Below are 16,342 nucleotides of genomic sequence, written 5' to 3'. Positions count from 1 at the left end.
ATGACAGAGTCATAAAATCTAAACAAGTGGGTTAGTCTCTACACTGATGGGATAATTTTGGGTGCAGCTATTGCCACCCTACCATTTTCTTTGTTCACCCTATTTGCTCATTACACCCTACATTTTAATTTCAATTATTAAATTTACTTATTTAATCCATTTATCTTTTCAAGAATATCCTTATATGACATATCCAATTAAAAAATAATTATTTTTAGCAACTATCTCTCATTTAATTTATACTCATAAAAAAAATTAAATTTATTAAAGTTTCCTAATAAAATCATAATCTGATTTACTCCCCTTTTTTAATTTTTTCTTTCAATTTCAATCTATGTAAAAAGATTAGTAAATTTACAACTATGATCAATGAAGAAGAGATTGATTTTTTTCTTCGTGTTTTAAATTTTTACTTTCAATGTTTACAAAGAATATTGCAAAGATTTTGATGAAGTTAAAGGTAATGATTTTGTGAATTGAATAACGAATTAACGATGAGGAGGCAACAAAAAGACAAAAAAAATAGTAATAAATTCAAATTTGGGTGGAGAAGATAAAGATTAATGTTATCCAATGAGAAATTATGTGGTCCTTGTACTTAATTAATTACTTATATATTTATTTTTTCTTACATATTTGGATTTTAGAAAATTAGTGTACTTATTAGTCATTTTGCACTTGGGTAATAGTCTTTCAATAATTCAAATGTTTGTAGGGTGAACTAAGAAAATGGTAGGATGACAATAGCCGCACCCGATAATTTTTTATTAATGATCGAGCCTATTTGGCTCATGCATTTGAGAATTTGTTGTCAGGAGCCAATAAGAAGACATTATTCATCACAGTTATCGCTTCCGATGATGCTTTAACTTAATATTTAAACATATTTTGTTACTTATTTGATAGTTGTTAGTCATCGATGAAAAAGATGGTGAGAATCTAATATCATAAAAAAAAAAAATCATGTAAATTCATAATCAGTTTTCTTTAGAAGTTTCCATCATTTCCTTACCGTTTCAAATTTTACTGCCAAAATAAAATAAAAAAATTCTTTCCTATTTCCCTTTCAAATTATCTGTTCACATGAACCCAATCCTCGTTAAAGATTAACCTCCCCGTTCTCCAACCAAGGAAAGGGACTTAATATCTAAAGTATATGCAATGCACCCGAAACTTCTCCAACCAAGGAAAGTATATGCAATGCACCCGAAGTTTCCAAGAAAAGTTGGAAAACCATGCACCAAGACAAGTCTCTGTTTTCCTTAGCCGAAGCAACTGTAGACCCCAAATTTCATTGACTTTGACAAGATCTTCACCATACATATACAACTCGAACTCTCCAATTTTCCCAAATCCCTTATCTAAATCGATTTCTCTTCTCCCTATCTCTCTTTTTTCTGAAACCTAAATGGAGCAAAGGACTCTGGAGCTGGAGCTGGTCTCCGCCAAGGACCTGAAGGACGTGAACCTCATCTCCAAGATGGACGTCTACGCCGTCGTCTTCCTCGACGGCGACGCCTACTACGGCAAGCAGAAGACCAAGACCAAAGCCGTCCGCGCCTGCGGCACCAACCCCACCTTCAATTTCCCCATGAGGTTCACCGTCGACGACACTCTCACCCAACAGAACCGCCTCTCCCTCCAAGTCAAGCTCGTCTGCGAGCGCAGCCTCGGCGACAAGGACATCGGCGTCGTTTACGTCCCCGTCAAGGAGCTCTTCGACTCCGCCGACCCCAAGAACATGAAGTTCATATCGTACCAGGTCCGACGACCCTCCGGGAAGCCCAAGGGCGAGCTCAGCTTTTCTTATAAATTTGGGGAGAAGGTCGCCGCGCCGGTGCCGGAGGTGGCCAAGAAAGGGGAGCCGGTGACGGCTTATCCGGTTGGAGGACCGTCCGCGCCGGCGTACGGGGCGTACCCTCTTCAGGCGACGAGTTCGTCCGGGTCGGGTTACCCGCCGCCTCAACCCGGGTATGGCTACCCGCCGCCGCCGCCTGGGGCTGGATACCCGGAAGCGCCTCAACCGGGTTACGGGTACCCACCGCAGCAACCGGGCTACGCTTACCCGCCTCAGCAGCCCGGGTACGGGTACCAACCGCCGCCGCCGGGTTACGGGTACCCGCCGGTGCAGCAAGTGCAGCAACCGGCAAAGAAGAAGAGCAAGTTGGGAATGGGATTGGGCGCTGGGTTGCTAGGAGGTGCCCTTGGTGGGTTGTTGATTGGAGATATGATTTCCGATGGAGGCGGTGGATGCGGTGGCGGCGGCTGCGGCGGCGGCGGTTGCGGTGGCTTTTGATTTGGGAATCGTTATGTTGGTTTTGTTTAGATTTTATAGTACTCTTTTCGTTTTGTTTGGATTCCGAATCCTACGAGTCTATGACATTTTCATTTACTGAATGTTCAACACAGCGTTTCGTATATACAGTTCTTTTTTCTCTACTTTGATTTTGATTCTTTTATGATGTTAATTGATTTTCTTGTTCAAGGTGTTAATAATCTCAGAAACTAGAAGCTTAAAATAATCGGATTCTGGGTTGCCTCTAGCTCATATATTAGGGTTTGCCGGAATATTTAACTGGCCGGAGTGGACTTTGTCCTCGTTGTAACGGACACCAACCTTACAATTTTACAATAAAAATCAATAACATTGTGTGCCGGCGGACATAAAGGAGGCATGGGCGCAGCAGCAAGTAATCTAAACTAGAATATCCTATAACCTCCAAGTGGCTGATTTTATAGGAGGGAGAACTGGGGAAGTGAATGGAAGACGAGGTCAACTTCGTGATCTTGGCAAGGTGGCATGTTAGTATCCTTGTCGAAACCAAATTAACTTCTCTTGAAGATTAATAATACATAGTTTATAAAAAAAGCAAGCGTTTGAAGCTTTTCTTCGCCATTGATGAATAATGAGTATGAACTCTTATCACAAATTCTACGATATATGACATACAATTCAAAGCCTAAATAGGTGATACAAAGAAAAAGAGGCATAACGGGGCTAAGAATTTTCTCTGAAGATGAGGGTTAGCACACAATCACAATTGTTCTGGATCGATGGGATCTGTGGCAGGAGGGAGAAGAGATCGTGGTAGTTTGCGGGCTCTCGTTCTGGTCTTGCTTGCCGGGTTTGCGGGCCGGAGAGGCGGTAGGAAACCGGTCTGCCACTGGTTTGGGGGTGAAGAGGGCGGGGGAAGGGGGATCCATGGCTGCGGTTCGAAACTTGGTTGGATGGAGATGGGGGTTGCTGGCTTTACTTGTCTGGTTTGGAGCTATGGAGCTTTCCATATCCGATCTTGGTAGGATAGCTGGCGGCGTTGTGTCGTGGGGCAACCGGGTTGGAGAAGCAACAGCGGTGGTGGTCCGATGCGGGCTGTGGTGCGACAGGGAGGGCGTGACGTCGGTGGTGGCTGGTTTAGGCATGGGCTGGGCCTTGCAAATGGGCTGTGGTCTCTATACTTCTTGGACTGATGTGTGGGGTTGGGATCATCTCTTGGGCCTGACCTTTGCTGTTTATTTATTTAAAGTTTTTCTTTACTTTTGTTGTTTAGTTCTATTGCGCAGTTTGCGGGTAATAAGTCCTTACATATGTGGTGTATGGCTAGTCGGGCTTTATGCCTGTGTGTGCACTCAAAGTGCCTTGTCTGCTCTAGGTAGGCGGCGAGTTCCTTGCTTCGTCAAATGGTCGCTACCTCCTAGTGGCAGGGTGAGACTCAGTGTCACTGGATCTTTTTTTCAGTGGCAACATGGTGGGAAAGCTGTGATTATGGAAATTATGCTATGCTGTATTCGAGTTGCAGATCGAGTTATCTTTCCGTTGTGTCACCGCTGCGAAGCAAATAGAGCCGTCTGGAGCGAGTTCTTTGCTAGTATGTGCATGTTTGAATACAAGTGTTTAGTCGAGTCTCATGATATTATTTCAGGATGTACTCTAAGTGCCTATTGTAATCAGGGGTTTAGGCTCAATGTCCCCCCCTTGTATTCGACAGTTTCATTAATCAAGGCTTGAGGGCAGCCGCACCAGCCCTTTATTCAAACAAAAAAAAGCTAATAAAAGAAAAGGGTTAGTCAAAATTGTCCCAAATTATTGACGACACAATTAGGGTCAGTGAGACTGTGAGAATACGATGCTGACATGATGAGAGGGTTTCATGAAATGATCAAGCTTCTTTTTTAGCAAACTAAAGAGCTAGAGATAAGAACGTAGATCGTTTTAATGTGATAAAAAAAAGTTATTGGAAGTGGGTTCCAAAAATAAGAATCTACGAACCAAAATTACTGCGGATGATGTGTTTAAACCTCCTAGCCTTAGATTGAAGGGAATGGAAAAAAAGTAGTCTTTCTTTACATTTGCCTATAACTATGTCCTAGTATATCGTAGTTAATAGGTTTACTTGAATAAGTGAGCATTGGTTGTATAATGAATGGTCTAGTCCTACGTACCATTTGGTACCTCCACAACCTCTTATATATCTTTGAATGGTAGCAGAAGGGTATAAAATAGCCGTTTTGGCTTGAGTTTTTCAATAACAATCATTGATGGATTGATTAAAAAAAGGAAAAAATTCAGTTTACTACCCTAAACTTTGGGGGCTAAAATCAGTTTGGTCCTTAAACTTTTTCTTTTTTTTTTTAATCAGACTGGTCCTTGCACTCTCAAATGACATCGAGTCCAATTTTTGAATTTGCCTCCAAATGTGACGTCACCATAGACTTTAGAGCCGACAAAGGGCCCCACATTTGACTGTAGTTCTGACATTTTTGACGAAACGTAATCGAACTAAACACTCACTCACTGACTCTCTCACTCTCGCTCGCATCATCTTAAACTGTTGAACCCAGATTCAATATCCCCAAATCAAGCTATTTTTGGGTCAGAAGATCAACGCGAAGGTACACGACATGGCTGGAGTAGATGAATGGATACCTTGATTGGAGAATGGAGGCGAAGATCTTCCGAATTACGGTGAGTTAGGGTTTTGAATTTAAGATTGTTACAAATGATTACAGTGGTTTACTATTTAGGGTTTGATTTACTGTTGTTGATTATTTTTTTTGGGATTTGATTGTTTCTGGTTATCCGATTTAGGGCATTCGATTCCACTGGGTCTAGAAATTTAGGGGTTGGAATGTTCATATTTAGGGGTTTTTAGTTAACTTCATTGCTTTGACAGATTAGGGTTTGGAACCTTCTGATTTGGGGTTTGCAAGAATTAGGATTTCCAAATTTTACAGTTTTATATTTCTCTCTCATATAACTCTGAAATTGAATAATAGATATGCATGTGGTTGTTGTTGGAAAGCTAATGCTGCTGATTAAACAAAGTGGTCCTCATAAGTGCTTATGTGGTCCTACATCAGAATTGGTTTTTTAGGGTTTTAGTTGTTGGTAGCCTTTGAAAACTTGGTTGGTGAGTATTTATGACAATGTGATCATAAGTTTAGGGTTTTGAGGTATATTATTTGTGCTTTGTATTTATGTAGGGTTTTCTGGTATATATTGGTGCTAGATGTGAATTCCTTTTCTCTAACTGAATATGTTCTTAATTGCAGTTCATCCTGATTACTTTACCTGCAAAATATATCATGGTGGATACTTGAATCACATAGAACACAAGTATGTGGGTGGAAGCATCAACTACTATGATAATGTCGACAAGGACAAGATGAGTTTAACTGAGGTGGATGGGATGGTGAGTGGTATCAATCCTTCTTATGTTGGGAGAAGGATTGATTACTATTACAGTATTACTCCATAGGGTCTGAGGAAGATGCAACCGCCAAGCTGAATATTGATCGAGATGTGGTGACAGTGTGCTGTTGTGTGTCACAGATTAGGCTTGTGATCCTGTACCTTGACCACAGAGACTTGCATGAAGATGAGTATGAAGAAGAGGATAAGGTTTTCATGTATGATCACGGGATACCAGGTTTTGGAGATAGCCAAGCCGGCAACACTGGGGTTGTCATAGAGGAGCTGCCTGATTCACCAAGGAAGCCTAAGTCTTCTGTGAAGATTGAAGAGCTCCTTCCTTCACCTCAAAAGCAGCATGTGAAGGCCAAAAGATATAAGGTTTGTGCTTCAAGGAAACCTCTACCTCCTTAGAAGATAACTGAGCCTGAGGAAGAAATTCCAACTCAGACAGGTAAAGCTCCCACAATTGATTCATCTGATAAAATAAGAAGAAAGTGGAGTTGGTTGAAGAAGATGAGTTTGAAGATGATTTAGATGATAGTTTTGACGATAAGCACATATATGAAGAAGATGAGACCATTGTAGAGGAAGAAGAGGGAGATGAGGAAGGCTCTGATGATGATGACTACAACCTAGCTAAGGTTGATGATGAGTATGCAGGTTATGGGGTTGATGATGATTTTCTGTTTGACTGGTTAACAGAACCAGAAGTAGGTGATAAGGAGGGGGCTTCTGAGGCTACTGAAGGGGTTAGAAATGAAAATGAGAGGGATGAAGCTACTGATGTTGAAGGCAGTGAGGCAATGTTTGGGGCGGTTAACTCATATGAGGAAGGGATAAGGCATGAGTACAACAATGATAAGGATGTGAAGCAAGACAGGTTTCTAGAGTTTAATCCAAAGATAGACATGAATGACCCTCATTTTTACAAAAGCATGAAGTTTGCCACAACAAAGGTACTCAGAGCTGCATTAAGGGAGAGAGTAATTCAGGATGGTTGGGAGGTGATTTTTTTGAAGAATGACAGAGACAAAGTGAGGGCCATTTGCAAGGTTGAAAATTGTGATTATAGGCATCTAAAATGCAACATGAGAGCAAATTGCAGATTAAGACTTATGTTGGGAAGCACAACTGTGCTAGGATGTTGGATAACACTATGGTGAAAATACCATATCTAGTCCAGAGGTTTGGTGAGCATATCAAGCTCAACCCTAAAATCTCAACAGGTGTTAATACTCCAATTTATAATCTTTCAATTATGCATGTGGTTTTGTCAAAGTTTGTCATATACTTTATTGTTTTGATGTCTAAGAGTCCCTACAACAAGTGATGGGAGTTGTTGTGTGAGCTAAGGTCTCATTCTAGCAAGACTATAGAGTTAAGAGGGCTGCTCTGAGTATGCTTGAGAGAAGCATGAAGGAGCAATATGCAAAGGTGTAGGATTATGCTAAGGAGCTTCAGAGGGTGGACCCAAATACAAATGTGGACATCAAGTGTGACTTCAATAATCCTAAACAGCAGCCTGTATTTAGGAGGATGTACATTTTTTTGGGAGCATTGAAGCAAGGATTCAAAGCTGGATGCAGAACATTGCTGGGATTAGATGGGTGTCACCTCAAGAGTGCAAATGGTGGTCAGCTGTTGTCAGCAGTGGGGGTGGATGCTAATTAATAACACAACCAGGGAGGTTGCTTATACACAAGTAGAGATGGAGAGAAATGATTCATGGGACTGGTTCCTGAGGCTTTTGGTTAAGGATTTGGAGATCACAGGTGAAGAAAATGGTTTCACCTTCATTTCAGACAAACAAAAGGGCCTCCACCTGCATGTGAAGATGTGGTGCCACTAGCAGATCACAGATTATATGTTAGGCACTTGTGGACTAATTTCAATAAGCTATTTCCTGGTAAGGTGATGAAGGACCAGCTGTGGGCAGTTGCCAAGTCCACAACTATCGCTTATTACCACAAAGAGATGGTTCTCATGAACCAGATGGATTCAGAGGCTTATAAATGGCTAACAGGCAACATAATTTTGCTAATAACTTTATAATACTTATGCTTTTAGCTTCACGTTACTTGTGAACTAATGTCAACTGTTTCACACTTTGTAGATCCAAAGAGAAACCCTAAGCACTGGTGCAGATCCCACTTCAACACTGAGAGTTTCAATGCTTGTATCCTACCTGCAAGGTCCAAACTAGTCATTACATGCTTTGAAGAAATTAGGGTAAGGATGATGAAAATGATTACAATGAGGAAAGAGAAGATGAGCAAAGTGATGGACCCTATCTGCCCCAGGCCTAGGCTGATTTTATAAAAGAATAAGGTTAAATCTGTAACAGATTGCATCCCTAATGGGACTGGCAGCCACAAAATTGAGGTGGAGAGCATTGAGGCAGCAAGTATGTGGTGGATCTAGCCAAAAGGGCTTGTGCTTGTAGGAGATGAGATCTAACTGGGATCCCTTGCAAGCATGTCATATCAGCCATCAACTTCATGAGAGAGAAGCCTGAAGATTATGTAGATGCATGCTACCTGACCAAGACTTACATGGCTGCTTACTCTAACATAGTCCAGCCTGTAAATGGGATGGACTTGTGGATCCCAAGTGAAGAACCTCTCATCCTACCACCACAGTACAACAGGTAGCCTGGAAGGCCAAGGACCAAAAGGATTAAGGATGCTTCTGAGAAGGAGAATGAAGGCTCTAAGCTTGGAAGGGTGAAAAAATCTCTGAGGTGTAGCAACTGTAACCAGTTGGGTCACAATATTAAGAGTTGTCATAGACACCTCCCACCAAAGACAACAGCAGCTAAAGGTAACAAGAAGAGAAAGCTGAACAGTGGAGAGGCATCATCTTCTCATGTATTTCTGGCACCATAGATTGTTAAGGGTTCTGAAATGTATTGGATTATTATGGACTAATCATACACTAACCAACTTATTTGCTACAGGTAAAGGGTACCAAAGAGCCCTTAAAGACAAAGAATGAACTCAGAGCTAAGGTGGTAAAGAAAGCTGAAGCAGCAAAGGTAAATTGATTTTACATTTTTGTTTGAAGCTTTTGTTGGTCATTGGTTGCTTCTGAATGTATCCATACATCTCATTGCTGCAGAAAAAGAGGGATGAAAAGAGGGCAATAGCAAAGGCAGCAAGATGACCTACTCCAAGCAGAGGAAGAGGAAGACCACCAAAAGCTGCTTCAAGCAAGGGTAAAGCAGCTTCTGCACCACAAGCTTCCCAAGGTTCATCAAGGTCAACTGTGAGGATCAGAGATAATGTAAGGAATGTTGGAAAATAGGGATGCAGCCAAGGTTAGGATTTAGAGATGCATTGTGCATTTTTTTGTGCAACCCTGTGCTGTGTCGCATAGTTGCTAGGTCTAATCTTTTGCATAGATGATTATATCTAGATTTTTTTGCAACTCAATCCAAACTGTTGTTTTTTGTTAGTTTGGATGTAACCACACATTTATGCATCTATATATTTGGCTGCTAATATGGTAACTATGAACAATCTTTTCTACAAAATTTCTGATTTTAGTCATCTTTTGCTATTACTGTTCATTCGATGGTTATTACATGTTTTGGTGAATCAGTCATATTTTGGATTAATGTAGGATCTAATTTAAATTTTGGAGGCAAATAGATCAAATTATCCATTTTGACCACCTAAAGGGTTTAAAAAAGATTTGTGTGGGCCACCTTGTTGACTCCAACGGCTATGATGACGTCACATTTGGAGGCAAATTCAAAAATTGGACTCGGGTGATGTCCTTTGATCGAGAGTACAAGGACAAGTCTGATTAAAAAAAAAAAAGTTGGTCATTAATATTATATTATTTTAATTCTTATTTTTTCTATTTATTGTTTTCTCTCTTTTTTATTTTATTTTTTTGAAAGCAGGAGATGCCCTCAATAATAATAATCTTATCACATCGGGCAGGATAATAAGCCTTGATCTCGATGAGAGTTACAAACATCTTCTTAGAATACGTCATGAATATTAGCAATAGTCTCCTCGAAATATGTAACTTCATCAACAGACGTACTAGCAAAGTAAACAAGCGACTGTGCTACACTATTCGCTTCGCGGTAAATGAGTACTATATATTGTTTTGTCCTTAATTTATAAAAAATTATCAAAAATGGTTGAAGTTTGCAAATTTTAAATAAATGTTACATATGCCCTTTTATTTTCATGGACTTGAAGAACAATTAAGTTTTTCGAATATTTATTTCATATAAAATACACAGAGATTACAACCACTAATTAAACCATGGAGTGCAATCATAAACTTGTGTGTTGGGGGTTACACAAACATGTTTCCTCACGTCTTATCTTCCACGAAGTACCTATCACCCTGGTTGGTGTTAGACCATAATTTACATATATATGCATTTCTCTAAATATTGAATTTAACTTGTTTTTGAGTCTATTTTAGCTTTTACTAAATCATTTTCTTATTTATCTAGGAATATTGTAAGAGTGAAGGAAACATTTATTTTGGGTTTTAAAGTGGAGAATTGGAGGTAGGAATAATGACGGTCAATGTGAAGTAAAAAGTTAAATTCCAAATTCTGGCAAACCACTACAAGTGGCGGTGCACCACCACTCACGGTGGTGCCATGTATTTTCGGCCATATTCATGCAGGAACAAGGAGAATGAGTAACATATCATCTATTCTTTTACATCCATTCACCATCATTCTATTTTAACCAAATTCCAAATTTGTTGGTTCCAAATCAACCATAACTTTCTTCCATCTTTTTTATACCATCTCCACTCCCTATTATCCAAACTCCACCATCATCATCACTTCAAAATCTATCATGTTTTAGGTTTAACCATCATCTCTCACTCATTATTACCTACTCTAATCTATACCATCACTCTCATACTCTTTTCCCTTGATTTTGGGATCTATTACCATTCTCATACTTCACCTCCATGCTTCTTACAATGCTTGAGTTGCTCCCTTTTGCTTCCATTCATCATTTCACACCTCTCTCCTCATCTATTTAAGCATCGCTTCTCACAAGGAAGAAAGAATCACCCATTCCGCCCCATTACATCTCTTTTCACTCTCCATTTTCATCAAAAAACCTCCATCTCCATTTCCCAAAATCCAAACCCATAATATCCATACTACTCTATCTCCTCCTTCACCACCACTATTTCTTATCTTCTATCTCCATTAACACCACAACTGCTACTTCATTTCTCCACTATCTTTTTTATCATCATTTTCTCCATCTACTCCACATATTCACACAATACATAATTCAAGCTTCAATATTTTTTTTTCAATCAAATCTTCAAGATCAAGAAGGAGAGAGAATCACTATCACCACCAAGATGTGAGCTTGGGGACCATCTGCCACACCACTAAGCCAACTTTATCCCTTTTACTCTATATTATATATTTTTTGGTGTTTAATTTGATTATGAAGTTAGTATATGTAATTATGAGTGAATAGTACTTTGTTGGGGCTAGGGTTCAAAGCCCTAGCTAATCTTGTATGAATTGATGTTATAATATGATGTGATGCAATTTTCTTTAATATGTCTACATGCTAGTTCAAGAGTTGAATGTATATGCGTAGACTTTACCACTTTGAGTATGTGTGTTTGCTATGTCATGATATAATGTTTAGAGACTGGTAACCTTTAAATGTTAAAGCATGAAAGTACACTAGGTGTGCAAGTAGGGGTTGTGAATTACAGTCACTTAGAGATAAGCTTGGTTAGTTTGCATAATTTCTTCATCTCCAAACTTTATGCACTTAGGGTAATGCACTACCAAATTGTCACGCCCCGAATTTTGATTAAATAAATTCAAATCCGAAATGTGAAAACTCAACTAACCTGTTCATAACGCTCAGCATTTTTTTCGAATAAATCACACATCAACAATTTGAAATACAAATCTCAATTTAACTCAATCCCTTGAGTCATTTATTACATCACTAAATAACGAAATAAAATGTAAGGCTCGTTAAGAACATACACAATCTGTAATATAAAACAATAAGTCCGAACCTAATACTGCCGCCCTACACAACTCGATCTCCACCCTGAACGTCCTGACCTGCAGAATTAACCCCTACACCATAGAATAGTGCACCGAGATTTCAAACAACAAACTCGGTAAGCTTTTGAAGCTTGTATAAGTAAACTCAAAACAAGATAAATCAACAATCTCTATTTAATCATTTTTCCACCCAAAATCAAATTAAAGCAACCAACGACAATTCCACAATTCATTCGAAATCAAGTCCCACATGGACAACAAAAGAAAGGACACTGACACTCTCTTTTAAAAATATATACTCATGGGCACAATATTATACTCAAAGGCACACGATAACTCAAAGTTATCCCCCAAGCAGTATATTATACTCAAAGGCACACGATAACTCAAAGTTATCCCCCAAGCAGTATATTATACTCAAAGGCACACGATAACTCAAAGTTATCCCCCAAGCAGTACAATGGCAGACAGACTAGAGCTCTAACTGAATCGTAGCTCGTCACCTCGGGCAAGGTTCAAGCATACGATATAATTGCCTCGATCACTAATGTGACAAAAGGTCCTCAAACCGAACATTTAAAAAGCTCACATGACTCAAAATGGTACACTCAACTCAATCACCACTGTGACAATAGGTCCTTAGACTGAAAACATTTAAAAGGTCCACATGACTCAAAATGTTACACTCACCCAAGATACTCTTCAATCGCAATAAAATCAACAACATCATGATAAATTGTATTCTCGTAAAAGTAAATGCTCGAAATAACAAATCAATTAATTTTCAATCATTATTTCACCCAATGATACACCATTCAAATATATATTCTACATAAATAAATATATATATATATATATATATATATATATATATATATATATATTATGTAGAATATATATGTAACACCCCGAACCCGAATTAAAATTACCAGAATTTCAACAAATTTACCTTTGATCAGGGGAATTTAACAGAGCCGCTGCTCTTGCATATCGCCTTCTAGTTGAAAAGGATGGAGTGTGTACCTCAACGTTTCCTCATCAATCCATGGCTTAGCTAATGAGTTCTTCACGAGAATCAAACACGGTGATGCCAGTTTTGGCGTGATAAATTGCAAGAGTTCCCTTCTCTCTATTTCTCGATTGTTCCCCGAGAGACCAAGAGAGAGAGCCCTGCTGCTTTCTCCCTTCCATCTATTTATATCTAAGATAACCTAAGATAAACAGTCCAGATTAGTCGGTTAGTCGGTGCTGGAATGAATGGCCCAAATTGCACCATATTAATTTTTTTGATTAATTACTTAATTCTCTCTTCTTCTTTTTTTTTTTCATAATATGTAATCCGAGTATTCTAAAATTCCTCCGAACTTGCTGTAACATGAACTTTCATCAACCCCTTATAAATTGATATTTGATTTCAAATCATCAAAACAATTTCTTAAGCATCTTGTTATTATATGTACTTTATAAAGTTCTCGGGTATTACAATATACGTAGTCATCCACTCAGGAATGCCTACTAATACCAACTATAGTTCACACACACTAAAAACCGATAAATTCATTTTTATAATTAAAAATTCTTGTTTTACTTACCCATGAATCGTAGAGGCGTAGACGATCAAGTCCATATTATTTAAAACAAATATTTATTTTCATAAAACAATTTTCACAATTTAGCGATCAAATGTAAATTAATGAAATTCGGTTCGTAAATGAACCATGTGAGATTTACTCACCTCTAAATCCAGCTGCGTCTTCTTAACAGCCCAAAATCACAAAATGTTCGCCAACTCAATTTCGTCAAGCACCTAATCACATATGATCTCGACTTAGCACACAATTCACAAAACACAATTATACAACGATCCAACGGTAGGATCCTCACGGATCGCCTTTTCACAATTATACGAAGATCCAACGATCAAATCTTCATCTGAGACCACACAAAGTCATTGGAACACTTGTACGATCATTATTTTAGAACTACAAGTCGATCAGACGATATGATCCTCACAGATCGAAAACTGAAACGATCGAAACCGTAAAATTCCTAACAAATTCATGCAATCCCAAAAAATTACGTATTGTACATCGAAATGTTCGTATCAATGTGTAGATTGAAAAGAGGAACAAAAACTATCCCTAGGGTGGCCGGAAGTCGCTAGAAACGGCCGCCACCGAGTTGGGTGGTGAAACCTACATGAAACTCTTCCTCTCAACATGTAGAACAACTTTCATTACTAGCACAAGGTCTGAATTAAAGCAGAGAAGCCAAAAATTACCTCAAAAGGAGGCTCGGTTGGAATTTTTTGCCCAGTTTTACGAGCAGCTTTGGTTCTCCGTCCATGGCTCACTTCAGGCCAAGTCCTTTGGGGAGCATGATCAGCAGCTTCAGGCGATCCTAGAATGCCCAACAACTCGAGCTATGGCGGCCGGAGGAGGGAGAAAATGACGTTGACTTAACTCGGGGTTTTGGATCGGGTTTCTCCGGCAACCACTAGTACACACCGTGCCACGCTGCAAAACCACCACGGGAAAGTGGAGGAGGAGGAGGCGAAGCTGTGCAGACCGGTGGCGAGGCTTGGGGTGACCGGACGGCTGGGATATCGTCGTTGGAAGGAATCGGGCGATTCCCGGTGGGAGGACAGAGAGAGAAAGCTCGGGTTTCTTGTTTTGGAAACTTGGATATTTTTGCAATTTCTGAAAACTTTCATCATTTTTTCAAAAATGAAAATTTTTCCCGAATGCGATAACTTCTTCATACGAACTCTGATTTTTGCATTCCATATATGCACGAGCTCGTATCAACGCGCTCTACGACTTTCGTGAAGGAAGTTTTCTCAAAATTCTAACGCATAAAATCCAATTTTTAAATCGAACGTTTCGAGCATTTAAGAAATTGTCCGAAAAATTTCAATTTCTAGAAACATCTAAAAAGCAAGGCATCGAAACTAGAATTCGTACAAATGCAACTTTTATTAATTTCACACAAAATACATGAAATTAATTTAGAAATTAAGGTCATTACAATACCTAAGCGGATTAAAATGCATGACTTAAGTAGTTAAGTACTACACCAGTAAGAGGTTGCTTGATACCACAAAAGGAGCATGTCTCTTGTCATACCCGAGAGGGTTGCAAGGAGAGAAATTGGTTAATTAATTTAACATCATTCGATATTGAAATGCATCAGTACTTGTAAGAGAGGTTAGTAGTAGAGACAATCTAAATCCTAACTTTCATCCATTTAATCACTAGTTTTGTTTAGAGTAACTTAGTTTACATTTGAGCCTCTAGTTGTTTTCAATTTAAAACTATATTCAAAAACTAAAATCAAATCACTACTCCATTTTGCACATATTCACCATGATCCTAGATTTTCTTGTGAATCTAGGTTTGTGATTGTACATTTGCATATTCTAGCTCTCCTTAGGTTAACACCCTAGATAGTGAATGAAATCCAATCCTCGTGGGTTCGATAACCTTTCTTAAATCCTTATACTATTACTTATACCTCTTATACTTGAGGGTAGCTATTTGGCTAAAGTTGATATGCCTGGTTTTTTGTTTGTATACAACTAAATTGTGATTTCCGGCATAGAACTCAAAGTTGCAGATGTAAGTTTGGCTCCCCTCTTTCCTAACTAGAAAACTAAATGCATAGCTGGAAGAATAGGGCACCACATGAAGACCAAGATCTTCTTTCTGCGACTTGCAATGAATTCTGAAAAAAATTAGTTCCAACTTTAGGCGGAGACATATCATTAGTGATGTTTACATGCACAGTTGCAGCAGCATCACACATTGTTAGAAATACTGCAAGCATGACTAGCATTGATACATTCCTTGCAAACAAATCCATTACTCTGTGAAGATTTCTTCTTCTTCTTCTATTTTTTCTAAAGGAGGGATAGTGCTGTGTGACAGGTTCCTTTGTTCGCATATGTTTGATAGTGCATGATGTGGGAGTAACTTGAGTATAGACACAATTAATGCGTTTGATCTTAATATATAGAAAACCAGATTGTCATCACCAAATAATATCTAAAATGATAGTTAAATACGGAATACAATTAATAAGCTTGGATTTGGAGCTGGTTTTAGGCGAAGTGATGTCCTAATGTTTATGATAATTCATGAAGAAGAAAAAAATGTTTATTAGATCCTTATCATAAAAGGATATACATGTTTATAAAAGAAAGTCAAAATGTTGTACCTACTAGAGAAAAGAGGGGCATCATATTAAAAGTTCTCTGATAGACTTTAGAATGCCAAAAGAATATCTGTGAATAAATTCAAGAAGGAAAGGAAAAGCCTTATTGGATGAGATCGTCCTCTGTCAATATTGTCAAATTAAACTTTGATCGATCTATCTACTGAAAACATATGCATCTTTTATTCTTACTATGTCATCATGATGGGGGCTGATCCAATTATCCTTCAAGATGGGTTGCTTTGGGCCAACCGTCTAAACATCAAGGGTCAAAAATTTCGATTCCTTTGTTGCTGCTTATTCGAATAAGTGGATCTTCTTTCCTTTTGCTATTTCAAAAAAAAAGTTTGCATTTTCATTCAATTTGAAAACGATTAGTAGAATTTTCTTCAAAGTTTTGT

At 38.7% G+C, this 16,342-nt stretch overlaps 1 protein-coding gene across 1 annotated transcript; it reads left to right on the top strand.

The window, feature by feature from the left end:
* The first annotated feature begins 1,280 nt into the window (after window positions 1-1,280).
* LOC133710237 (protein SRC2-like) lies at window positions 1,281-2,439 on the top strand. Its single transcript, XM_062136254.1, has one exon. It carries the CDS (start codon window positions 1,409-1,411, stop codon window positions 2,294-2,296), a length of 888 nt encoding a protein of 295 aa, XP_061992238.1. The 5' UTR covers window positions 1,281-1,408; the 3' UTR covers window positions 2,297-2,439.
* The last annotated feature ends 13,903 nt before the right edge of the window (window positions 2,440-16,342 follow it).

The sequence above is a fragment of the Rosa rugosa genome, chromosome 5 (assembly GCF_958449725.1).
Source record: "Rosa rugosa chromosome 5, drRosRugo1.1, whole genome shotgun sequence".
In the NCBI taxonomy this organism is placed as follows: domain Eukaryota; kingdom Viridiplantae; phylum Streptophyta; class Magnoliopsida; order Rosales; family Rosaceae; genus Rosa; species Rosa rugosa.
Note: the sequence above shows the minus strand (reverse complement) of the source record. Positions and strands in the feature narration are given on the sequence as shown.

Bases quoted from the DNA above. Each gene is read 5' to 3' on its own strand.
- LOC133710237 (XM_062136254.1), top strand. From the start codon at position 1,409: ATGGAGCAAAGGACTCTGGAGCTGGAGCTGGTCTCCGCCAAGGACCTG.